Genomic DNA, 27,127 nt, shown 5'->3' with positions numbered 1-27,127 from the left:
GCCTTGCAGCTCCCCCATATTTATCCAGTGTCCCTGGGCATCAAGCAGGGGAGCACCCCTGACTAATGGCATCCAGAGTGCCACATTAGGTATGACTACTTCCTCCAAAAGGTTTAGCAGGGCAGCCCTTCTTCAGATAAGGATCTCAGTTGCTGTGCAGCTCCCCCATATTTATCCAGTGTTTCTGAGAGCCAAGCAGGGGGACACCCTTGACCAATGGCATGCAGGGTGCCACCCTCAGGTATGACCACTTCCTCCAAAGTGTGCCATTTTATTGTCCCAGAAAACAATATTCGTGCAAAATCCAAAATGGAGAAACTTTCTCCTGAAGGATTAGAGCTGGCTAAGCCAACCCACTGGACTGGTGTGGCTAAGTTTGTTTAACACTTTCCTTCCAGCCCCTCTGCTAATCCAATTATTGGGGCTCCTGTCTCGCTGGGGGTGCAGGTAGTGGGGGTGAGCTTGTGCTATCTTAAACTGCCTTTCATCCTTTGAAGGGCAGTTTGGCTTCTCTACCCCATTCTGCCTTTAGCTCTGCAAGTGCAGATCTCCTCCCACAGGATGTCCTTTGTCCCTAGTCAGGCTGCTTGACACCTCATTAAGACAGCTTGGCTCAGCCTGGTAAAGCTGGCCAATTAGGAGAGGGCTGCTGGAAGGCTGGATTTTGGCTCACAGAAAAGAAAGTTCCATAACTTATTTTGTGTAATAGTTATTATAAATCTAACAGTGGCAAGTTGTTAGATTTATCGTAACTGTCATTTTGATACTTTGAAATAGATTTTTTAGCTAACTCCAGGATATTTTTATACTTTAATAAACTTTTCCCATGTTAGCCTATCAAGCTAATTCACTACAATAGGGAAAACTGAATTTAGCAGATTTTCTGTCATCAGGGCACATAAAATATCTTTTATAATGTACATGCTCATAGTTACAAGGCACCCTCCACTAGGGCACCTATGGGAAACCTTCCGGGGTGACTCAAATGTAAAAATAAGGTCGTTTGAGTCTCTGGAAGTACTTTTATAATTTCAAAGTTACATTTGCATATAATGTTATTTTTAAAGAAGCCTGCGAGGCAGCAATGGCTTTTAAAATGACAGCAGGTACCTCAACAGTACTTTAAATCTACTGGGCCTCTAAACCTACATGCCCTATTATATACTAGAGACTTACAAATAGTCTGTCAGTACCAATTGTAATTACACCTGTCAGTCAGTCAGTCAGAATACTTTATTTCTATAAATTAATATCATAAAAAGACAATGGTACAATACAGAATTAACATAAAATACAGTTGCAATAATTGTGCGTACTAAAAACAGAATTAATTTATACAAAATTTATTTTACACAAAAAGAATATCAAACATTTAACATTTCCATAAAATTCATAAAAAGTTTCATAAAATATCCTACAATGAGATCATAATGTAAAAAATTAAAAAAACTTTTTCGATTATTTAAAATGGATCTTTCATAATAATTATCCTTAAATGCTATGTCATATTGTGAATAGTTAGCCCAGATTTCAGCTCAGTTCATTTCCGTACGTTTACGGGTTTTCGTTCATGTTCTTGTTTCTAATCCTGACTGCCCCCACTAAAAAACTAGCAACATAGAAGATAATCCTGGGGATATGTAGTAGTTGCAGGTACAAAAGGGCAGGCTTAACCTGCAGAAGCCCAGCCTCCTTTAAAATAGGGACCAAAAATGTTAACCTTAGTTCCGTATAATGACCACAGAACATCAGGAAATGCATTGTGTTCTGGGTAGAAAAGTTGTCACAAGAACACAGAGTTGCATTTTCTGGGGTACTCCAGATGGGGAAATGTCCAAGGTTCAAGTGGATCATATTGAAATGGAATCGGGTTAAAAGAAACCTATGATATTGGCGATTCACTATTTTAAGATAGGTTTCAGGTCCTAGTTGACTAGAAATGATAAGATTAGCCCTCACAGTAGGTTTTTTCAGTTCCAGTTCTTCCCTTTCCAAACTTAACATGTGTCCCATTGCACCCTTAATTAGTGCAATGTCCTTTGATGTTATTGTCTCCCTAGTTTGACAAAACTGTTTTTAATAAGAGTAGACAGTCTTTCAGGATAATATGGTTCTGGGGAATCTCCTGGTTTAACCTGGTCTTCATCCAAGATATTAGAGGGGCCATTTTTATCCTGTCTGAAATAAAACCTTCCCCAAGTTCGGAATGGATAGTATATGAGGGAGTAGACTGTGGCACTGAGAGGACAGATCTTAAAAATGTATTTTCAGTAGTCTGCAGACAGTCCGGGGAGCAATATCCCCAGATTGAACTGCCATAAGTTGCCACTGCAAGGCATTTATCTTTATAAATTTTCATTAGAGCTACTATGGGCCTTGCCCTCAATCGTTTAGAAAAACCCTGGAGAGCAGAAGTAGTTCTTGCGAGGGAAATGTTTCTATTTTTTAACTGCGGTCCCCAGTTCCCTCTTTCATCAAACATTATCCCCAAATAGGGGAATGTAGTAACTCTGCAGAGTTCTTCTTTTCCACAGGTGAATGTCTTAAAGTACTTCTTCCTAGAACACTTTCCCATGATCATGATCTGGGACTTCTTAGCATTCATTTTAAGGTCCAAGGAGCCCATAGAACAGCTTCATCCGCGTAAAGGAGAACTGGTATTCCAAGTTCTCCTACACAGGGGATGTCAAGGGTGGCCTCCTTTTGTACGGGTTCCAAAGCGTTTATATATATCGTAAAAAGAAGGGGAGCCAGGATGCACCATTGCCTGACCCCCCTTTCTGATTTAAAATGGGTGGTACATCGGCCCTCTGTGGTGACCCTGATAGAAGCTAACAGTCCCGTGTGTAAGTCAGCCAGAAGGTTAACCAGGGCCCTATCAAGACCAATATTGAGTAAAATTTCCCACAGCTTTGACCGATTTACAATGTCAAAAGCTGAGGAGAGGTCCATGAACCCCAGGTACATGGACCCCTCCTTCGCCGTGGTGTTTTTATTCAGGAGCAGATGTAAGTTAAGACATTGGTCTAAAGTACCCCTTTTTGGTCTAAATCCATATTGCACATTTGGCAGGACCCCTTTTTTGTTTACCCATTCATTCAATTTAAACAAAATGACCCGAGTCAATTAATGAAATGGGTCTATAACAGGTCCTGTCTATTTTCCTTCTTGAAGACGGGGATGATGATCGATTTTTTTCCACGAGGCCGGTATGTTATCCTGGTTTAGAACATTAAAAACATTGCACAAAATCTTTGACCAAAATTTCGGTGCGCATTTAAATACATCTGCAGGGACCCGTCTGGGCCAGGAGCCTTATTTTTTAGGGTCAGGTCTATCGCTTTTTCCACTTCCGAGACCTCAAAGGTTACAGTGGAACCCTTGATTCTAAGAGGGAAGTCACCCCTTTGTGTATCATTGCTGGGGTCAGAGTATATTTTTCCAAAATGTTTTATCCATCCCTCATCTGGAATGTTGGCTTCAAGTGGGGAATTCTCCTCACCCGAAAATAACGGTTGGTTTACTTTTTTCCAACAGACAAAGTAAAATGTCCCTGACTCTTTAGATTGGCACAATTGAAATGGCCAACTACATATTTATGGACACGATCTAACTTTACTTTGTCTGTGGTCAATATCCCCCTCCCTGCCAGAAGATACAGGGGAACCTCCAATTTGTTTATTACTTTTTTCCAAAACAGGCCGCTATCTTTTAAGATATCTGGGGCAAGTAGTTGGTCCCATGCTTCATAGCTTTCTTATACGCCGCTCTTAGGCTAACTATTTGAGCTCGATCTTTGGGTATGGTCTTCAGGGCCCTAAGTAGGTCCCCATGTGCCTTAGAGCATGTTTTATTGAACCATCTTTTGCCATAAGGCGACTTCTGTCTTAAGCCTATAAGTAAACTTTTATTTATTTCCCTGCAGATATTATCAAAAGCAGAAACCACCTCTTGATTTTGCGTTTCGTTTGCTAGACATACAGCCACCTCGTCCTCAACCTTGTCCAGTACCTCTACTAGGAAGGTTTCAGGGACTATATTTGACCATTTAAGCCTGCGTCCTTGTCTTTTTTACAGTCACATTCAGACCACCCTTGTGTAACATTGTTTTCATTGAAAATATGTCCGTAGACATTATCTCCATGAACACTGGGTTATGATCACTGAAGACCGAGACCTCCGTTTTATATATTAAAACTTTGCAGAACAAAATAGAAGACATAAAAATATAATCAATAATAGTACCATCATCTATTCCCTTAAATGTAGAAGACCTGCACCCCCCGTCCCCGCAACCCGACTTGTATAAGTTCCATCTGGCCAAAAAGTTTTCAAGAGCCTCCCCCCATTTAGAATGTTCTAGATGCATAGGTAAAGAAAAAGGGGGACCTTCATCTTCTAGATTGGCACACGGTAGGTTACAGGGGTGTATGTTAAAGTCCCCAAGGAGTATTATTTCTAAAGTATTCGCGTTTACACTGTAGACTGACAAAAAAAATTCCAGTACATCCAAATTATAACTGGTGCACTCATTTGCATTTGAATTATAAAAGTTGATAAATAAGATCCTACTCTTGTCGGGAATGGATAATTCCACGATTAAACAGTTCTCACTGCCTGAAATACATTGAGATAGTGTGCCCTTTATATCGAGTTTGAATAAGCTTAGTAAGCCCCACCTTGGCTCTTCCTGCGGCACTACTAGTTGCTGGGATGCAAAAGTGTCTATAACCATCCAGTGAGAAACTGTTTAACTGGTCCTAAGTCTCTTGGAGAGCAATTACACCTAATTACCATATACCATTTAACCAGAGCACTGGCCCTGGGTCTGGTTAGCAAAGCCAAGGGCAAAATCAGAGTCAGTTACCACCAGTGTCAGTCAAAAATTGGGGGTGATCAGGGAAAAAAGGATGACTTTCTCACACAGACCCCTCAAATGAAAAGTGATGGGTAACTAACCTACACTCTGGGAGCCCTTATCAGCTAAGTGGAAAATCATGCAGAGTTCACCTGCTTTGACACGTCAGTCCCAGGTCTGTGTACCACTGTGAACTCGATCCCCTGCAGTGAAATTGTCCACCTCAACAGTTTAGGATTTTCTCTCTCTTCTGCATGAGACATCTGAGAGGTCTGTGTTCAGTTTGAACACGGAAGTGAGTGCCAAACAGGTTTGGCCTCAGCTTCTTCAGGGACGAGACCACAGCAAAGGCTTCCATCTCCGTTTTCTCTAGGGAGACGTTGCCTGCTGATGAAGGCAAATGGCTGACATAGGCCCATTTCATTTACTTGTGCCAACACTGCACCAAACTTGTTCTTAAGCATCTGCCTAAACTATGAATTCCTTTCTGTTGTCGGGGGGGGGGGCGCAGTAACACTGGGGCTAAACATAGAGCCTTTTTCAAAGTGTCAAAGGCCTTCTGATACTCTGGGGTCCAATTGACTTTCTAGGGCTGCTTTTTATAGGTGAATTCTGTCAGGGGGCACTATTGTCCCATAGTTCTGAACAAACCGTCTATAATACACAGTCAACAGGTGAGATGGGAAATAATATATTAGAGGCCAGAGTGCAGGAAAGCGGAATAAGAGACAGAGTGCAGAGATGGTGTGCATTTTTAAGGGATTATTGAGGATGCTTCCGGAGGTGTGTGGATGCACAGGAGTTTTTATTGTTCTCTGTGGTCATGGTTTGGTTGTTTTTTGGGGTTTGAAGTGGAAAGAGGGACTTCAGGGGGAAGACATTAGGTTTTGGATGGAGGGGTTCAGGTGTGGTCCCCCAGGCGGAAGACTGATCACTCTGGTAGAGTAAAATGTGCCAATTTACAGAGCTACACATATGAGAAGATTTGCCCTCTGTGCTGGTGGGAGTCGTTTTTTTGAGGGGGGAGCAGACAAAGGGAGGTTTTTCAGCTTGATAACTTGGCATCGCAAGTTCTGGGAGTAATGAGAAAGGCGTTGTTTGCAACGTGGTTAACTTGGTACTCACTCATTTTGTATTGGTTTGATGACAGCAGCGGAAGTCCGGGGTTGGTCTGCTGCCGAGAGTCAGCGTTTGGGGAGGTGAAGGTCAGACTGTTATAAGAGGTCTGTACATTTGGGATGGACACTGCAGAATGGTGGCTAAGAGTAATGTTTTTGTTTGTTACAGGATGCATTGCAGGACCTGTCATGATTTAGGGCATTCCTTCATAAAATGGACAGTCCATCATGCCGAATGATAGAAATTTGGGAAGCAAATGGGGTTTGATAACCTGACGGTGCAAAAAAAATGGTTCGGTAAAGGTGTAATGTATTGGCACAAAGCCCTATGAAAGTTAGAACTGATGAGGAGAGCGCCCGCTTGCCTACATTTGCTAGTTATACATTTAGGAGAAAATAGTCTCATGAACAGGAAAGGTTTGGCCCTATTGAAATGTACAAAAGAGGACCTTATGGAATAAAAAGTTTGTTTGGACTGAGCTTTTGCCCCATAGGGAGTGGAGAGGCACCAAGAAACCAGGGGCTATTGACAAAGCACTGAGGAAGTTTAATAGGGAAATGACCAGGGTTTGCAGAGTTAAAGGGGTTTTCTTGCCGGAGCATCCTGGCATTAGGTATGAGATTCTCCACTTTTTGAGGGATGATGGTGTGCATCTGACTGTTTTTGGTATGGAACTCCATCTGCTTCAGTTGCATGGTGCTAGGGAAGAGTTGTTGCACTTCCCTTGCTAAGGTTTGGGGAGAGCAGAAAAACGAGGAGTTTGTTCAGGGGTCATTTAGGTTTTTACAACTTTTCAAATTATTTTAAGAAAATTGGTGAGTTTGAGATCCATTTGAGAGAGAAGGGAGTTGGAAGGCAAGAGGAAGGCAACAGTTTGAGCATGCGCAGTGATGGTCGAATGCATGAAGTTGGGAGTGAAGACGTGATATGGGTTATTTGGGAGGGGGAGGTGGATGGGTAGGTTGTCTTAAAGACAAGTGAGGACAGGGTCCAATGCTAGTTCGTACGGCATATTGCCACGGGTGGTTTCAGTGTAATCCGCTCATCTGTCGCATTAAAGCAGACTTTTTCACATTTGACACTGTTCATGTGGTCTTTGGCTATGCTCTGGATATCGATGTACTCAGCTCTATAGTACAAGGTGTTACTCATTCATCACCTGTATTTATTTGTAAAATGAGTCATTCTGCGATGAGTGAGGCCTGCCTGGACCGCCTTTACTTTCTTATCCCATACATTGCACACCGCCTCCCAGAGTAGAAGAAACACGCAAGGAGGCTTCCTACCTGATGCCCCGCAAGGCCCGCATGTGGCGTTCTGTCCACGAGCCGCAAGAACCATGGCGACAAACACTGCCAGGGAATACATCAGCGCCATCCTGTAAAAGAAGTAAAGAGTTACTTTCTGAGATAAGACCTCTGACTCCCAAGGGTGCAGCTATCCATGGTGAGGTGGCAAAAGCTTCCAGAGGGGAGGGGTCGGTTCTCTCCTCCACAGGATGCACTCATTCTAACACACCACCCACTCTGACTTTGTTCACAACATCTGCCCAGGGCTTGAATCTAAGTTTACTCTGAGGAGAGGGTGGGAGGGCTTGAAAGATAAGTTACTGTCCCAAGCTCCAGACAGGCAGTGAAGAGAAGTCTTTTATGGCCATATATTGTAGCATGGATGACTACTGCTGTATCCAATCACAAAGCAAGTTAGCATCAACGAAAAAGTATCCCAAGGAAGTGCTCTGCCCCAAGGTACATCATTTCTGGAGCATGCAGTGTTCTTGGCTTCAGTTGTTCCTAGCTGGAAAGGAGATTCAGGAGTGGGGGTCAGCTGCCAGGCCATGCAGCAGAGGGCTGGGACATGCCCTAGTGACAGAGCGAGATTCAGTGACGTCGGACGTGTCTCCCTCTGATCTTCAGGTGCCAGGCCATGCAGCAGAGGGCTGGGACATGCCCTAGTGACAGAGCGAGATTCAGTGACGTCGGACGTGTCTCCCTTTGATCTTCAGCTGCCAGGCCATGCAGCAGAGAGCAGGGACATGCCCTAGTGACAGAGCGAGATTCAGTGACGTCGGACGTGTCTCCCCCTGATCTTCAGGTGCCAGGCCATGCAGCAGAGGGCTGGGACATGCCCTAGTGACAGAGCGAGATTCAGTGACCTAGGACGTGTCTCCCTCTGATCTTCAGCTGCCAGGCCATGCAGCAGAGGGCTGGGACATGCCCTAGTGACAGAGCAAGATTCAGTGACGTCGGACGTGTCTCCCTCTGATCTTCAGGTGCCAGGCCATGCAGAAGAGAGCTGGGACATGCCCTAGTGAAAGAGCGAGATTCAGTGACATGGGACGTGTCTCCCTCTGATCTTCAGGTGCCAGGCCATGCAGCAGAGGGCTGGGACATGCCCTAGTGACAGAGCGAGATTCAGTGACGTCGGACGTGTCTCCCTCTGATCTTCAGCTGCCAGGCCATGCATCAGAGGGCTGGGACATGCCCTAGTGAAAGAGCGAGATTCAGTGACGTAGGACGTGTCTCCCTCTGATCTTCAGGTGCCAGGCCATGCAGCAGAGAGCTGGGACATGCCCTAGTGACAGAGCGAGATTCAGTGACGTCGGACGTCTCTCCCTCTGATCTTCAGGTCCTGGGCCAGGCCATGCAGCAGAGGGCTGGGACATGCCCTAGTGACAGAGCGAGATTCAGTGACGTGGGACGTGTCTCCCTCTGATCTTCAGCTGCCAGGCCATGCAGCAGAGGGCTGGGACATGCCCTAGTGACAGAGCGAGATTCAGTGACGTCGGACGTGTCTCCCTCTGATCTTGAGGTGCCAGGCCATGCTGTCGTGTATTTCTATAGGTTCTGAATCGATCCCCCTATTCCTGACCATATTCTGGTTAACCTACCTAGCTAGTTAACTAACAGTCAGCCCATGAGGCAAGAAATCCTCCATGATGCAGATACCGTTATCTGACGCAGTCACACTACGGCACAGGAACGTGTTATCTGATTAGGTCATAACGCTTGAGATCTAATTAGACAAGCGACATTCCTCCAGCCCCTGATAAGGCATACGACGTTCTCATAACAAATCAAACCTATGACAACCTGGATAATCCGTGCGGCCATTGTTTTGATTTCACAGAGAACTTTAGTAAAGAATGTGCTAACGAGCAAGTCGTATGACATCTTTATTGACGTACCTATGTCCATCCTTACGTCAATCCCGGCACCTTTAAGGTATAAATATTGCCGACCTTGCCCTATGCAAACACACGCGTGGTGACAAGACGGAGCAGCCATACTTGCCGAAGCCGAGAGCAGAAGCAGACCCCGCAGGCAACAGCCCCGCCTTCCTGACGCGCTGAGAGACGCGCTGCTATCTCAAGCCGAGAGACCCAGCACCGGCGCTTCTGGGCAGCCCTCGCAGGCAGCCTGGAATATCGAGAGCAGAGAAAGAGATACCATTCCTCATTCATCCTAAATTCCAGGTACAGAACTGAATAACCCCTCCTAGAGAATTCTTTAGTTATTCACTTGGCAAAAACAAACTTAACTTAAACTGTAACTTTCTATTCCCGCCCACGCATTAGACTTAGGTCAGGTACACGGGGTAGGCGTATTTAGAAACACCAGTTGAGTACGTTTAGTCAAATGTATATGTGTATGTAAATATATTTTAATCATTTTAAACATCATATGGCTCAGAAACCATATCAATGTTTTTACAGTATTATTTTATACTATTGCTTTTGATGTATGCACTTTACTTAACTATAAGTATTGCAATAATATCGATCCATTTCTCTTGTACGAGAAAAGAGACTGTTCAATAAATAACATCTTTTATTGAACACGCCCGTCTCTTCCTTTTCTCTACATTCTGATGAGACTAAGAATGCACGTACTGACTGAGTAAAATAATTGCCTTGTGCTCACACGACTCTTGAGATTGACTCTTGATTAGGGGAGAGCAAAGTTGTCATGTTCTATGGTTGTCAGAAACTAAATCCCTTCTTGTCTAATCAGGGGAGTTAATCCTTCCTTGAACATTCGAGAAAGTTTCTAGCGAACTCTGAGCTTAGCTGGCAAACCCAAAAATTAAGTCTAGTATCGACAGTAGTAGACCTAGTTAACGTCTGGCCTAGGCCTTTACTGCTGTAGGTACTATTCCAATGCGCAGAGCCTATTGGGAAAATAGGAGCTACACTACATGGCGCCCAACGCGTTTGGAAAGGGCGATAAAACTAACGTAAGACATTTAGAGTAACTCAGTCGTGCTTTCTCACTCAGACCCCTTTTCCCAAATACTCCAAAGACGTCTGGAGTGGGTGAAAGGTTATAATATCCTCCAAAACCTCGCAGGAGGGAACTCCTATGTATGGTTCTTGGTCTAAGTCAACGTTGAAGGATAAACAGTGTTCCAAAATATTGTGCATCTAATCTCTGTTTCCATAAAGAAACCTGATCTGCAAATAAACATAATACCATCCTGTCAGCAAAATGGACAGCGATGAAGAACGAGAGGTTACTAGATTAGCTACTGAAATAGCAGATGCTGATGCTACCATGCAAGCAGCAGACGCGGATATAATACTCATTCCGGTCGCCAAAAGGAGATCTATAACCTTAAAACTTATAGAAAATGAACTGACACCTAGAGGTGGCACAGTCATATTCGTAATCGAGGCACACGAATATCGGCAGACAGAGGTATACTATACATGGATACATTTTCCAGCAGCTAATACTATAACAAAGTACTTCCACTATTACAAAGTAGAGGAACCTCCTAATGAGTACACTCCTTTCGAGGAGGTGGAAGTACCACTCAAATTCCAAGAGCATTTGCTCTTATTTGATGGCGCCCTAAAACATAATAATCACATTACAAGGCTCGGTCCTTTAGGAAGACCAGGAGCAACGTGGCCGGTCTTAGCCGGATACACACCATATCCAGACATCGAAAGAATGCCTGCAGCAGAGCTGTTAATACAGCTAAAACAACTACTAAAAATTCACAGACAATTAGTTCAGTATGTAATGCGGACTTCAACAATTCAGCCAGCGATTAAACTTCCACAGCTGACCCCTCACCAGGGGAACACAAATAAAATTACACCACAGAACATCCAATCCTGCCTAGGTAAAGTTCCAGCTAAACGGGAACAAATACCATTCTGGTTGGCACAGAAAATTACCCAAATAGAGGCGGTGTTTCCTGACACCACCCCATTAGAAAAACACAGGATTCTGACTATATGTCTCCCAATGGGAATCGCACCACACATGGAGGACTGTGACACTTGGGGTACAGTCTTTGCTTCCATCTACACAAAAACGCACGGTGTTCCATCCATTTCGGTAATACCAGATGTGCTAAAACAAATTCAAGATGAATACGGTCCAGAACCTGCTTTAACTCTTGGTATGAAATTACTAAAAGACTTCAAGCAGGTCTCGGCTATATTACTAGCCAACATAAAGGGTGAAGCAGCAAACGTGGCGATCCGCCAGAGGTTAAAAGAGACAGATATAGCAGACCAACCAGCTGAAATTGCCAGAATCATAGAAAAATCCTATGAAGAACTAGGCAGAGATAGTCTAGGTGGAATACCAGTAAAACCGCAACTGACTACAAGTCCAGAAAAAATGTTTTTTAATAATAATAATAATTCACCAAAAAAGAACTGGGATGGGAACAAACAATCCAATCCAAAAGAAAAGAAATTCCAGTCCAGAGGAAGGTCTCCTAGGCGAAGAGAGAAATCTCCAAACCCGAGACAAAGGTCACCTCAGAGTGAACCCTCTGGGAATAGATATAACCTTAGAAATAGGGATAATATTAAAAAACCTGATAGATATCAAGACATTGATACACGTCCCTCTCAATCTTTTCAGAATTCCTCGCAGAAATCGGAAAGAAGAGGACGATCAGAAGAGCACGCCAAGTCCAAAGACAAGGAACCTGCTCAACTGAAAAAGAAATCACAATTTCCAAAAAAGAAGGTAGCCAGTATCAAGGTAGTTAACAATGCCAAGAATACTGAGGACACAACTGAAAAACGGAGAGTGGGCTCAGACAATGCTAGACAGCGCAGCAGAGGTGAGCATAGCTCGCAAAGTCCTTATGGATCATCTGGAGACAGTGGACACGAATGAATACCTTCAAGTGGAAACTGCAGATACCAGAGTTAGCAAGCCCCACAAAATATACGAGATAACATTACGTATAGAGGGAGATAAGACTAGGAAAATAAGGGGACTATTTTGGGATAACCTCTCAAAGGGTTATGACATACTTCTAGCTGAAAAAGACTGGCCACCAGAGTTTGTCAGGGAGTGCCCTCATGGCGAAGAAGTAATTATGCCTGCCTTCTCGAATCAAATCCCGATTCATAAAAAATACACACTTGCTAGAAAGTGGGCAGTGGCCTTAGCACCTGCTTTATATAAAAATCATGTAGGATGGGATGAGGATTCTCCTCCTCACAAAATCCAGTTAAAATCACAACCAACTGCACAAAGGCAGTACCCAATTAAGCAAGAAGCTAAAAAACAAGTAAATGAAATACTAGATCAGCTAGAATACCAGGGGGTGATTGAAACTTGCACCTCACAAATGAACAATCCTTTGTTTCCGGTCTCCAAACCAGACAATTCATACCGTCTAGTTTTGGATTACCGACACCTTAACACATGTTGCAAAACTTTTGCAGTGCAAAACTCACACAGTGCTGCACTAATGAATAACATAGTGCGCAAAAAATACAAAACTACCTTGGACATCTCCAACGGATTCTTTTGTCAAAACATAGCACCAGAGAGCAGATATTTAACAGCTTTCTCAGTAAATGGCACTCAAAAACAATTCTGTCGGTTAGCCCAGGGGTACAAGAATAGCCCGGGGGTATTCTCAGCGAGAGTAACAGAATTACTACAACAATATGATGATGAAGCATTATCTTATGTCGATGACATTTACTTAACAGATGATGACTTGGAAACTCACTTGAAAAGAGTGAACACCATAATACTTGGTTTCGCTGCAGAGGGTTACAAATTCAACTTCAAAAAATCCAGAATTGCCCATCTGACAGTCCTATTCTTAGGATATGAGTTATCAAGTGAAGGCAAAAGCCTGGCAGACAATTTCCTAGAGAAATGTGCCGTAATCCAAGCTCCTAAAACACTAAAAAACCTACAGTCAATTCTAGGCTTCCTAAATTTCGGAAGAACTTACATTGCAAATTACGCAGAAAGGGTCAAACCCCTTTACGATCTAATTAAACCAGACTTTAAAAGATCCAGTTGGACTCAAACACACACAGAAATTTTGAGATCCTTACAAACAGACATGCTAATTAAAACAAAATTAGAAACCCGTGATAATACACGCAACCTTGTGATCCGAGTCATCCCAGGGAGATGCGGATTCACATACCTGACCTCTAATGAGGGAGAAAAGGTACCAATTGCATTCAAATCACACTTGTACACTAAGGCTGAAATGAAATTTAGCCCAACGGAAAAAATTCTTACAGCAACACAGACAGCTATAGCAAAAGAACGAGCCCTGGCACAAGGTAAACGAATAATAATCGTGACACCAATACCAGCCTTAGAGGCAGTAACAAAGGCAAGCATTCCAAATGCGAAAGCACTCCATCCGAGATGGATACAATGGGCTAACTCTCTTGCTGCAACAGACGTGGTGTACGAATTTGATCCTTACTTAAAAACACAAGAATTTCTACAATATGAATTCGAATGTCCTCTGCCAACCGAAATTCTGCCTCTAGACCAATACGGCTGTATAATATATACAGACGGATCAGCACAACCCGCAGTAGGGGGTAAACAAGCTTACAGTGCTGCGTGCGCGATTGTTAAAGGTCGTTGGCACGAAGGGAAATTTAAACCAACCCTAACTAAAACACAATCCCTAGGAGATTGTACAGCTCAGCGAGCTGAACTACTAGCATTCAAGATGGCGCTTGAAAATACGGATCGAGAATTCCCCACACTCATAGTGTGCGATTCATATTATTGCGTTCAATCTTACAATGAATACTTGCAGATCTGGCTTCAAAATGGTTTCAAGGATGCGAAAGGTGGCACAATCAAGCACAAAATGCTCTGGGAACAAGTAGCTCTTTTACAAAAAGAACTACCAAAGACTCACGTGATACATACACTGAGTCATCAACGTGATGGCGTTCACGTTGCAGGGAACTCATTGGCTGATGAGGCCGCGAAGGCAGCTGTGCAAACGGCTTCCGTAGCTGCCGTCACCCGGTCAAAAACAAAAATAGACAGTGAAATATTACAAGCTGTCAGCGCTTCAGAAAAGGATTCGATAGAACCACTCCCTAAAGGCTTTCCAGTAAAATACACATACATAACTGATGCAAACAATGTTCCTTTTGCTCAAATCCCTGGAGTGGGGGATAGGGCAATTCCAAACATGGAACATAGGTTAGGACTAATAATAGCGGCACACGAAGGGCTTGCTTCTACCCATGCTGGCGTCTCAGCCACAGTATCATTATTAAAACAGCGATACTGGTGGCCACAAATGAGAAGACAAACAAGGAACTATGTTCTAGCATGTGAAATATGTCAAAAAATGAAAGTATCAACTGTGAGACGTCCGGCACAGACGCCCCTTCTAATCTCGGATAAACCATTAGCCTGTGTTTATCTAGACCACTGCGGTCCCTTACAAAGGGATGGTAACTATAAATATATCTTGGTCGCAGTGGACTCATGCACGAGATTCATATGGATGTGGCCCCAGCGAACGGCTGACGCCAGAACTGTTATAAAAGATTTGCGGGTCTTTATCGGCACATACGCAATTGGCATTCTGCATTCGGACAATGGTCCTGCTTTTAGCTCTCGGGCTTATAAGGAGGCCATGGTCAGCATGGGCGTGCAATTGCGGTACTCTTGTCCATTTCACCCTGAGGGGAACGGAATTGTTGAAAGAAAAAACCGTGACATAAAGCAATCTATAACGGCAAAGGTATTAGGTTCGGGAGCTGGGTGGGTCAAACATCTAATAAGTGTCCAACGTAGTCTAAATAACTTGCCAAGAAATTCTCTGAAGGGATTCAGTCCGTACGAATTATTATTCGGAACTAGGATGTTGATCTCTGACCTTGATAGTCAGACTTCAGTGGTAACAGAAAAAAGCTTTGATGTCAAAGACCGTTTGGCTATTTTGCAGGACTTAAACAAAACAAGAAAATACCTGAGCAACATACAGTTGAAACAACAGCCAACAACCACTGAAGAATCACCACCTGTCCCAGCAAGACCTGTCTGGATTCCAAAAGTCGGGGATCTAGTCAGGGAGAAGATCGCGGTAAAGAAGGAATTTGGGCCTTCTTACAGAAAAGCAGTTCCTGTCTTGTCTGTCAACGGGACAAGATCAGTTGTACTACCGCCACTTGCTGGAAAAAAGGAGAACCGAGTTGTATCCATCGACCTGGTAAAACCACAACATGTGGCCAATAACAAACAGTAGGCCAAGTGGACTCCCAATAAGTAGCAGAACACCAAGGTTTGCTACCAGTACAGAGGTCCTAACAAAGAGGCTCATCACTTTCGAAACGCCTACAGAAGAACAACAAGGACTATGCAACAATGCAATAGAACTTAGACCTCTGAAAACCCAAATAAAGACATTTAGCAGAGACACACCAATCTATACTGAAGTACCAAGTGAAAATGCAAAAAACAAAAATCCTGAACCAATTGGAACAATTGACAGAACTGCATCCGGTTACTTCATCAACTTCGATGATTCCTCTGAAGGCTTCAGCGAACAAAAGACACAGCCATCATCAAAATCCTTTAAAGACAAAGCGAAGGAACTTTTGAAACAACTAAAAGAAACATATCTGATTTCTCCATGGATTTAATTTTGGGTGGGTTTTGGTGCATTTATCCTCATACTTTGGCTCATCATGGTATTTACTTTGGGACGCTTCATTGAGGGAAAATATGCTAAAATGGACACAGCAAGTCAGAACATCAACTTGGTCCTCAAACCACACACATCTTCACACGTCGAGAAACGAGAACTTTCTTCAGAACTTTCTTCAGCCAACTTCACAGCAATTCCAATACCTGGTGGGGTAGCCTGGGACAACACTGACTATGAAATTTATGGTCCAGTCGAGATCCTGAAATATCCACACCAAATTAAGATCTCTTTGAGTGACTTTGCAAAACCAAACTCATTTGCTGATGATTGGGACTTTGAAAGTATAAACAATATGATGTCTGACTTAGTAATGTCTGCTAAATTTACAAAACATGATTATTTGCAAGGTTCTACAAATTATGATAGTATGTATTGCTATAACCACTATGGTAACCATTTCTTGCATAAATCTGCACAACCTAGAAATGTTTTAAATTTTAATCAATGGGAACATTGTGCTACACCTCCAAAAGGGAGCTCTAGAACCGTTTATGACAAATATTCATACTTTCAAGGTTTTAACACTAGTAATGCTGAAACATTTTATTATAAATTGTCAAACAAGACAGGGACCAAAACCATGATAACCAACACAAAATTGATTTATTCTGATTCATTCTTTGAAAAAATGAATACTTTTGGATTCGATTATTGGGACAAAAATGTTGATTTGAAAAGTGTTTGGGGCACAAAAGAATGGCAAGTACAGGGTTTAGAAGCTTTGTTTAGAGCCTGCATGATCCCAGAACAAATGATATTTTTAAATGACACTGTTCAACAAACCACCTGTCTTGGCTTAGCCAAAATCAAAGATTTAAATAACCCGTCTATTCCAAAGCCAACAATGTTTAGCAATAACTCTGATACAGATGAAGGAATAGACATAAACCATATACTTAACCAAAACAGAACACATCCTGATTGGAAACAATGGTTGATCTGGCCCACAGATACAAATAACTGTCAAGATAGATTCCTGAATAAAACACAGGGTTTCAAAATGACCAGGCCAGACCCTAGATATCCCCAAAGACATCACCCAGGGATAATAACAACCTACAGTGTGGGCAAATTATGCCTTCAATGGCTACAAACTTCCACACTGCCTGAAATTAAGCAACACCTAACTTTACTTACTGATGGTGCTGACTTGCGTGATTTCATAATGGGACCACGCAACCGGCGTCAAAAGCGTTTCATAGCAGCCTCTGTATATGCAGCATACAATGAGGCCTGGAAGGTTACTCAAATTAAAACAGCAGAGAGAATACGTGAAATTGATCGTATTAATTTGGAAAAATCACTTTCTGTAGTGGACAATGGGTTAATGACTCTGTCCTCCAGAATTTTTTCATTGGACAGCATTGTGTCTTCAGCAATCGATATATTATCGCAAGACTTACTGTTATTACAACATGGTCAGTCACAATTGCGTTCTATTGTACAGCTTGGCTGGACGTTACAAAATCTGCGTTCAGGCTATGTGCCTTGGCGTTTAATCAACACTACGTCACTATTCCAAATCTTTAACCTTACTGATAGACAAATCGGTATGGCGCAGAAGGGTGCTGATTATACAATCTTGAGCATTGAAAAACTAGAAAGATTACCGTTGACAATGTCAGAACGACCTGTCAGTGAATGGATAATCCACGGAATCATAAATATTCCAATCTCAACCTTCAGGTTTCAATACTGCCAAAAATATATACAGGCTGGCATGTACGAGAAATTGGGAAAGGGGTACCTTAAAACAACTTGGAACCTGCCCTATTCACATGCATGTGTCAGTAACAAAGGACAGAAAGTGTTTCTTAGTGGCAACAATTGTGCTATGTCACTAAGCGGCACGCTTCTGTGTAACGGTATTAGTTTGCACGGAGCCTGTGAAGGGAATTCATACAACCTTTCATGTCACCAGCAAGGCGCACCTGCAACTGAAATAGAACCATTCTTTCAAAGACTCTATAATGGGAGTTACATTCTTATTGTAGACCGCAGATGTTGTAGTCTTATGCCCGGGACTCCTTATCTCGTCACTACGACGGCGAAGGTCAAGTGCTGTGGACGATCTTTGTTCCCCAGCTCCTTTCCAGACAGGGAGGCGAGGGCATGGCCCAGTTTGAAAATTACTTCTATTCGAATAGACACTTTAAGCAGAATGAAAACAGTGCTTCTTCAGACGCCTACAAGGCTCACGTCATCTAAAGAAACGTATGATCTACAAGTCGCAAGGACGACTGCAGAGATACATACATTATTATCAACCAATTCCCCCGTACATTTCGCGGAAATCCTGAGCGAAATCTTAAATATTTCTGATACCACAGGGGTCTCAAAGGTATTTAAGACAGTATTTTCGATGGCATTAACACCATTCAAAGCCATACTGGGTATTTTTCCAGATTTCGTCCATTCGATTTTTGGCGGACTTCCCCTGATCCTGGGACTAATTGCAGGAATCCTATTCCTAGTCCTTATTTTTCGTTATGGCAACCCATGTCACAGATCAAACTCTCGCGACAATGGAAGATACGATCCTAGCCATTGGATACCGGGACCGGATATCAAAAATCCTGGGACTTTCCCGGCTTAGAGACCTAAACATGACTTGGTTTCTATCATTTCGACCAATGTGGCAAAGGTGTGTTTTACCTGTACTAAGGTGTCTGCTATGCGGAGAAGAATGCGTGTTAGACACCTGTCTGACGCTACAATCGGATGCGCCGGTGGATGCAGATACACTGTTGGTTCCTACCAAGGTTCACGCACTGTGCTGCCCTCAAAGGCTGCCAATTCTGATGACGGCATTCCTGGAATCTTCACCACTGCGATTGAAGAGTAGTGAAGTTCAAGATGAAAGCAGCATCGAACAGGTACGACCTTCTGTCAGCAATGCAAATCAGAATGTCAATGCAGACAATCATGCGCATGAATGCATGGTTACCCCTATTTCCGACTTAGTGGAACTTTCCCATGAAGCTGTTGACATTTTTTTCGAAAGCCTGAATGATATGATGTTCTCTCCGGAACAGAAATAGAGACTTTTGAGTAAACTCGCACACGGCGTTCCCTGAATCCGGCCTTCAACTTAAAAAATAAAGTCACATGAACAATTACAATCCAGTTCACGGACAGCAACTTTTTTCAGCAAGCCCTTAAAATATTTTTCTATATATTTTTCCCCGGGACACTGACCTTCTGCTTAAAGTAAGAAACTATTCCTAGAGAACTAAGATTTCTATTTTTTTTAGATACTTTATAGACTTTATATAGACTTTAGCTGCCCACTGGTATGTTCACAATATATTTTATGTGATGAAATGGTTTCGACTTTTTTTCTGTATAGCCATATTAAGAGCCATTTCATGTGTATTTCTCATATACCAACAAGCAATAATGCATAACAATGCGTGTTTACTTTTGCATTTAATTCATAGCTTAAGTGCATACAATATATATGACTGCAATTTTTCAGTATATTTGAAAATTTCAAAATGCATTTATGTATTTTGGGGTGGTAAGGTATACACTATACTCTATAGTATGTTGTACTATGTTATACTATGCATAGATTAGTAGATATGACCATAGTTAGCGTGGAGTGGGTGTCGTGTATTTCTATAGGTTCTGAATCGATCCCCCTATTCCTGACCATATTCTGGTTAACCTACCTAGCTAGTTAACTAACAGTCAGCCCATGAGGCAAGAAATCCCCCATGATGCAGATACCGTTATCTGACGCAGTCACACTACGGCACAGGAACGTGTTATCTGATTAGGTCATAACGCTTGAGATCTAATTAGACAAGCGACATTCCTCCAGCCCCTGATAAGGCATACGACGTTCTCATAACAAATCAAACCTATGACAACCTGGATAATCCGTGCGGCCATTGTTTTGATTTCACAGAGAACTTTAGTAAAGAATGTGCTAACGAGCAAGTCGTATGACATCTTTATTGACGTACCTATGTCCATCCTTACGTCAATCCCGGCACCTTTAAGGTATAAATATTGCCGACCTTGCCCTATGCAAACACACGCGTGGTGACAAGACGGAGCAGCCATACTTGCCGAAGCCGAGAGCAGAAGCAGACCCCGCAGGCAACAGCCCCGCCTTCCTGACGCGCTGAGAGACGCGCTGCTATCTCAAGCCGAGAGACCCAGCACCGGCGCTTCTGGGCAGCCCTCGCAGGCAGCCTGGAATATCGAGAGCAGAGAAAGAGATACCATTCCTCATTCATCCTAAATTCCAGGTACAGAACTGAATAACCCCTCCTAGAGAATTCTTTAGTTATTCACTTGGCAAAAACAAACTTAACTTAAACTGTAACTTTCTATTCCCGCCCACGCATTAGACTTAGGTCAGGTACACGGGGTAGGCGTATTTAGAAACACCAGTTGAGTACGTTTAGTCAAATGTATATGTGTATGTAAATATATTTTAATCATTTTAAACATCATATGGCTCAGAAACCATATCAATGTTTTTACAGTATTATTTTATACTATTGCTTTTGATGTATGCACTTTACTTAACTATAAGTATTGCAATAATATCGATCCATTTCTCTTGCACGAGAAAAGAGACTGATCAATAAATAACATCTTTTATTGAACACGCCCGTCTCTTCCTTTTCTCTACATTCTGATGAGACTAAGAATGCACGTACTGACTGAGTAAAATAATTGCCTTGTGCTCACACGACTCTTGAGATTGACTCTTGATTAGGGGAGAGCAAAGTTGTCATGTTCTATGGTTGTCAGAAACTAAATCCCTTCTTGTCTAATCAGGGAAGTTAATCCTTCCTTGAACATTCGAGAAAGTTTCTAGCGAACTCTGAGCTTAGCTGGCAAACCCAAAAATTAAGTCTAGTATCGACAGTAGTAGACCTAGTTAACGTCTGGCCTAGGCCTTTACTGCTGTAGGTACTATTCCAATGCGCAGAGCCTATTGGGAAAATAGGAGCTACACTACAATGCAGCAGAGAGCAGGGACATGCCCTAGTGACAGAGCAAGATTCAGTGACGAAGGACTTGTCTCCCTCTGATCTTCAGGTGCCAGGCCATGCATCAGAGGGCTGGGACATGCCCTAGTGACAGAGCGAGATTCAGTGACGTCGGACGTGTCTCCCTCTGATCTTCAGGTGCCAGGCCATGCAGCAGAGGGCTGGGACATGCCCTAGTGAAAGAGCGAGGTTCAGTGACGTCGCACGTGTCTCCCTCTGATCTTCAGGTCCTAGGCCAGGCAGCAGAGGGCAGGGACATGCCCTAGTGACAGAGCGAGATTCAGTGACGTCGGACGTGTCTCCCTCTGATCTTCAGGTGCCAGGCCATGCATCAGAGGGCTGGGACATGCCCTAGTGACAGAGCGAGATTCAGTGACGTGGGACGTGTCTCCCTCTGATCTTCAGCTGCCAGGCCATGCAGCAGAGGGCTGGGACATGCCCTAATGACAGAGCTAGATTCAGTGACGTCGGACGTGTCTCCCTCTGATCTTCAGGTGCCAGGCCATGCAGCAGAGGGCTGGGACATGCCCTAGTGACAGAGCGAGATTCAGTGACGTCGGACGTGTCTCCCTCTGATCTTCAGGTGCCAGGCCATGCAGCAGAGGGCTGGGACATGCCCTAGTGACAGAGCTAGATTCAGTGATGTTGGACGTGTCTCCCTCTGATCTTCAGGTGCCAGGCCATGCAGAAGAGAGCAGGGACATGCCCTAGTGAAAGAGGAGATTCAGTGACGTCGGACTTGTCTCCCTCTGATCTTCAGCTGCCAGGCCATGCAGCAGAGGGCTGGGACATGCCCTAGTGAAAGAGCGAGATTCAGTGACGTCGGACGTGTCTCTCTCTGATCTTCAGGTGCCAGGCCATGCAGCAGAGGGCTGGGACATGCCCTAGTGACAGAGTGAGATTCAGTGACATGGGACGTGTCTCCCTCTGATCTTCACGTGCCAGGCCATGCAGCAGAGGGCTGGGACATGCCCTAGTGACAGAGCGAGATTCAGTGACGTAGGACGTGTCTCCCTCTGATCTTCAGCTGCCAGGCCATGCATCAGAGGGCTGGGACATGCCCTAGTGAAAGAGCGAGATTCAGTGACGTAGGACGTGTCTCCCTCTGATCTTCAGGTGCCAGGCCATGCAGCAGAGAGCTGGGACATGCCCTAGTGACAGAGCGAGATTCAGTGACGTCGGACGTGTCTCCCTCTGATCTTCAGGTCCCAGGCCATGCAGCAGAGAGCTGGGACATGCCCTAGTGACAGAGCGAGATTCAGTGACGTCGGACGTGTCTCCCTCTGATCTTCAGGTCCTGGGCCAGGCCATGCAGCAGAGGGCTGGGACATGCCCTAGTGACAGAGCGAGATTCAGTGACGTGGGACGTGTCTCCCTCTGATCTTCAGCTGCCAGGCCATGCAGCAGAGAGCAGGGACATGCCCTAGTGACAGAGCGAGATTCAGTGACGTTGGACGTGTCTCCCTCTGATGTTCAGGTGCCAGGCCATGCAGCAGAGGGCTGGGACATGCCCTAGTGACAGAGCGAGATTCAGTGACGTCGGACGTGTCTCCCTCTGATCTTCAGGTGCCAGGCCATGCAGCAGAGGGCAGGGACATGCCCTAGTGACAGAGCGAGATTCAGTGACGTTGGACGTGTCTCCCTCTGATCTTCAGGTGCCAGGCCATGCAGCAGAGGGCAGGGACATGCCCTAGTGACAGAGCGAGATTCAGTGATGTCGGACGTGTCTCCCTCTGATCTTCAGGTGCCAGGCCATGCAGCAGAGAGCTGGGACATGCCCTAGTGACAGAGAGAGATTCAGTGACGTCGGACGTGTCTCCCTCTGATCTTCAGGTGCCAGGCCATGCAGCAGAGGGCTGGGACATGCCCTAGTGACAGAGCGAGATTCAGTGACGTCGGACGTGTCTCCCTTTGATCTTCAGCTGCCAGGCCATGCAGCAGAGGGCTAGGACATGCCCTAGTGACAGAGCGAGATTCAGTGACATCGGACGTGTCTCCCTCTGATCTTCAGGTGCCAGGCCATGCAGCAGAGGGCTGGGACATGCCCTAGTGACAGAGCGAGATTCAGTGACGTCGGACGTGTCTCACTCTGATCTTCAGGTGCCAGGCCATGCAGCAGAGGGCAGGGACATGCCCTAGTGACAGAGCGAGATTCAGTGACGTTGGACCTGTCTCCCTCTGATCTTCAGCTGCCAGGCCATGCAGCAGAGGTCTGGGACATGCCCTAGTGACAGAGCGAGATTCAGTGACATCGGACGTGTCTCCCTCTGATCTTCAGGTGCCAGGCGATGCAGCAGAGGGCAGGGACATGCCCTAGTGACAGAGCGAGATTCAGTGACGTTGGACGTGTCTCCCTCTGATCTTCAGGTGCCAGGCCATGCAGCAGAGGGCAGGGACATGCCCTAGTGACAGAGCGAGATTCAGTGACGTCGGACATGTCTCCCTCTGATCTTCAGCTGCCAGGCCATGCAGCAGAGGGCTGGGACATGCCCTAGTGACAGAGCGAGATTCAGTGACGTCGGACGTGTCTCCCTCTGATCTTCAGGTGCCAGGCCATGCATCAGAGGGCTGGGACATGCCCTAGTGACAGAGCGAGATTCAGTGACGTAGGACGTGTCTCCCTCTGATCTTCAGGTGCCAGGCCATGCAGCAGAGAGCTGGGACATGCGGAAGTGACAGAGCGAGATTCAGTGACGTCGGACGTGTCTCCCTCTGATCTTCAGGTCCTGGGCCATGCAGCAGAGGGCTGGGACATGCCCTAGTGACAGAGCGAGATTCAGTGACGTGGGACGTGTCTCCCTCTGATCTTCAGCTGCCAGGCCATGCAGCAGAGGGCTGGGACATGCCCTAATGACAGAGCTAGATTCAGTGACGTCGGACGTGTCTCCCTCTGATCTTCAGGTGCCAGGCCATGCAGCAGAGGGCTGGGACATGCCCTAGTGACAGAGCGAGATTCAGTGACGTCGGACGTGTCTCCCTCTGATCTTCAGGTGCCAGGCCATGCAGCAGAGGGCTGGGACATGCCCTAGTGACAGAGCTAGATTCAGTGACGTTGGACGTGTCTCCCTCTGATCTTCAGGTGCCAGGCCATGCAGAAGAGAGCAGGGACATGCCCTAGTGAAAGAGGAGATTCAGTGACGTCGGACTTGTCTCCCTCTGATCTTCAGCTGCCAGGCCATGCAGCAGAGGGCTGGGACATGCCCTAGTGAAAGAGCGAGATTCAGTGACGTCGGACGTGTCTCTCTCTGATCTTCAGGTGCCAGGCCATGCAGCAGAGGGCTGGGACATGCCCTAGTGACAGAGCGAGATTCAGTGACATGGGACGTGTCTCCCTCTGATCTTCACGTGCCAGGCCATGCAGCAGAGGGCTGGGACATGCCCTAGTGATAGAGCGAGATTCAGTGACGTAGGACGTGTCTCCCTCTGATCTTCAGCTGCCAGGCCATGCATCAGAGGGCTGGGACATGCCCTAGTGAAAGAGCGAGATTCAGTGACGTAGGACGTGTCTCCCTCTGATCTTCAGGTGCCAGGCCATGCAGCAGAGAGCTGGGACATGCCCTAGTGACAGAGCGAGATTCAGTGACGTCGGACGTGTCTCCCTCTGATCTTCAGGTCCCAGGCCATGCAGCAGAGAGCTGGGACATGCCCTAGTGACAGAGCGAGATTCAGTGACGTCGGACGTGTCTCCCTCTGATCTTCAGGTCCTGGGCCAGGCCATGCAGCAGAGGGCTGGGACATGCCCTAGTGACAGAGCGAGATTCAGTGACGTGGGACGTGTCTCCCTCTGATCTTCAGCTGCCAGGCCATGCAGCAGAGAGCAGGGACATGCCCTAGTGACAGAGCGAGATTCAGTGACGTTGGACGTGTCTCCCTCTGATGTTCAGGTGCCAGGCCATGCAGCAGAGGGCTGGGACATGCCCTAGTGACAGAGCGAGATTCAGTGACGTCGGACGTGTCTCCCTCTGATCTTCAGGTGCCAGGCCATGCAGCAGAGGGCAGGGACATGCCCTAGTGACAGAGCGAGATTCAGTGACGTTGGACGTGTCTCCCTCTGATCTTCAGGTGCCAGGCCATGCAGCAGAGGGCAGGGACATGCCCTTGTGACAGATCGAGATTCAGTGATGTCGGACGTGTCTCCCTCTGATCTTCAGGTGCCAGGCCATGCAGCAGAGAGCTGGGACATGCCCTAGTGACAGAGCGAGATTCAGTGACGTCGGACGTGTCTCCCTCTGATCTTCAGGTGCCAGGCCATGCAGCAGAGGGCTGGGACATGCCCTAGTGACAGAGCGAGATTCAGTGACGTCGGACGTGTCTCCCTTTGATCTTCAGCTGCCAGGCCATGCAGCAGAGGGCTAGGACATGCCCTTGTGACAGAGCGAGATTCAGTGACATCGGACGTGTCTCCCTCTGATCTTCAGGTGCCAGGCCATGCAGCAGAGGGCTGGGACATGCCCTAGTGACAGAGCGAGATTCAGTGACGTCGGACGTGTCTCACTCTGATCTTCAGGTGCCAGGCCATGCAGCAGAGGGCAGGGACATGCCCTAGTGACAGAGCGAGATTCAGTGACGTTGGACGTGTCTCCCTCTGATCTTCAGCTGCCAGGCCATGCAGCAGAGGTCTGGGACATGCCCTAGTGACAGAGCGAGATTCAGTGACATCGGACGTGTCTCCCTCTGATCTTCAGGTGCCAGGCGATGCAGCAGAGGGCAGGGACATGCCCTAGTGACAGAGCGAGATTCAGTGACGTTGGACGTGTCTCCCTCTGATCTTCAGGTGCCAGGCCATGCAGCAGAGGGCTGGGACATGCCCTAGTGACAGAGCGAGATTCAGTGACGTCGGACGTGTCTCCCTCTGATCTTCAGCTGCCAGGCCATGCAGCAGAGGGCTGGGACATGCCCTAGTGACAGAGCGAGATTCAGTGACGTCGGACGTGTCTCCCTCTGATCTTCAGGTGCCAGGCCATGCATCAGAGGGCTGGGACATGCCCTAGTGACAGAGCGAGATTCAGTGACGTAGGACGTGTCTCCCTCTGATCTTCAGGTGCCAGGCCATGCAGCAGAGAGCTGGGACATGCCCTAGTGACAGAGCGAGATTCAGTGACGTCGGACGTGTCTCCCTCTGATCTTCAGGTCCTGGGCCATGCAGCAGAGGGTTGGGACATGCCCTAGTGACAGAGCGAGATTCAGTGACGTCGGACGTGTCTCCCTCTGATCTTCAGCTGCCAGGCCATGCAGCAGAGGGCTTGGTCATGCCCTAGTGACAGAGCGAGATTCAGTGACGTCAGACGTGTCTCCCTCTGATCTTCAGGTGCCAGGCCATGCAGCAGAGGGCTGGGACATGCCCTAGTGACAGAGCAAGATTCAGTGACGTCGGACGTGTCTCCCTCTGATCTTCAGGTGCCAGGCCATGCATCAGAGGGCTGGGACATGCCCTAGTGACAGAGCGAGATTCAGTGACGTCGGACGTGTCTCCCTCTGATCTTCAGGTGCCAGGCCATGCAGCAGAGGGCTGGGACATGCCCTAGTGACAGAGCGAGATTCAGTGACGTCGGACTTGTCTCCCTCTGATCATCAGGTGCTAGGCCATGCAGCAGAGGGCAGGGACATGCCCTAGTGACAGAGCGAGATTCAGTGACGTCGGACGTGTCTCCCTCTGATCTTCAGCTGCCAGGCCATGCAGCAGAGGGCTTGGTCATGCCCTAGTGACAGAGCGAGATTCAGTGACGTCGGACGTGTCTCCCTCTGATCTTCAGGTGCCAGGCCATGCAGCAGAGGGCTGGGACATGCCCTAGTGACAGAGCGAGATTCAGTGACGTCGGACGTGTCTCCCTCTGATCTTCAGGTGCCAGGCCATGCATCAGAGGGCTGGGACATGCCCTAGTGACAGAGCGAGATTCAGTGACGTCCGACGTGTCTCCCTCTGATCTTCAGGTGCCAGGCCATGCATCAGAGGGCTGGGACATGCCCTAGTGACAGAGCGAGATTCAGTGACGTCGGACGTGTCTCCCTCTGATCTTCAGGTGCCAGGCCATGCATCAGAGGGCTGGGACATGCCCTAGTGACAGAGCGAGATTCAGTGACGTCGGACGTGTCTCCCTCTGATCTTCAGGTGCCAGGCCATGCAGCAGAGGGCTGGGACATGCCCTAGTGACAGAGCGAG

The 27,127-nt window shown here is 46.3% G+C and overlaps 1 protein-coding gene across 1 annotated transcript in view; it reads right to left on the bottom strand.

Annotated features, from left to right (window-relative positions):
* The window catches only part of LOC144754123 (uncharacterized), a 95,530-nt gene that overhangs the window by 53,183 nt on the left and 15,220 nt on the right, over positions 1-27,127 (bottom strand). Inside the window, exon 2 of the mRNA XM_078641697.1 lies at positions 7,264-7,355. Within this exon, the coding sequence (XP_078497823.1) occupies positions 7,264-7,354 (91 nt within the window). The 5' untranslated portion in view covers position 7,355. The remainder of the gene's footprint in view (positions 1-7,263; positions 7,356-27,127) is intronic.

Source organism: Lissotriton helveticus, chromosome 5_1 (genome assembly GCF_964261635.1).
Source record: "Lissotriton helveticus chromosome 5_1, aLisHel1.1, whole genome shotgun sequence".
NCBI lineage: Eukaryota > Metazoa > Chordata > Amphibia > Caudata > Salamandridae > Lissotriton > Lissotriton helveticus.
This window is presented reverse-complemented; position numbering and strand designations above follow the sequence as displayed.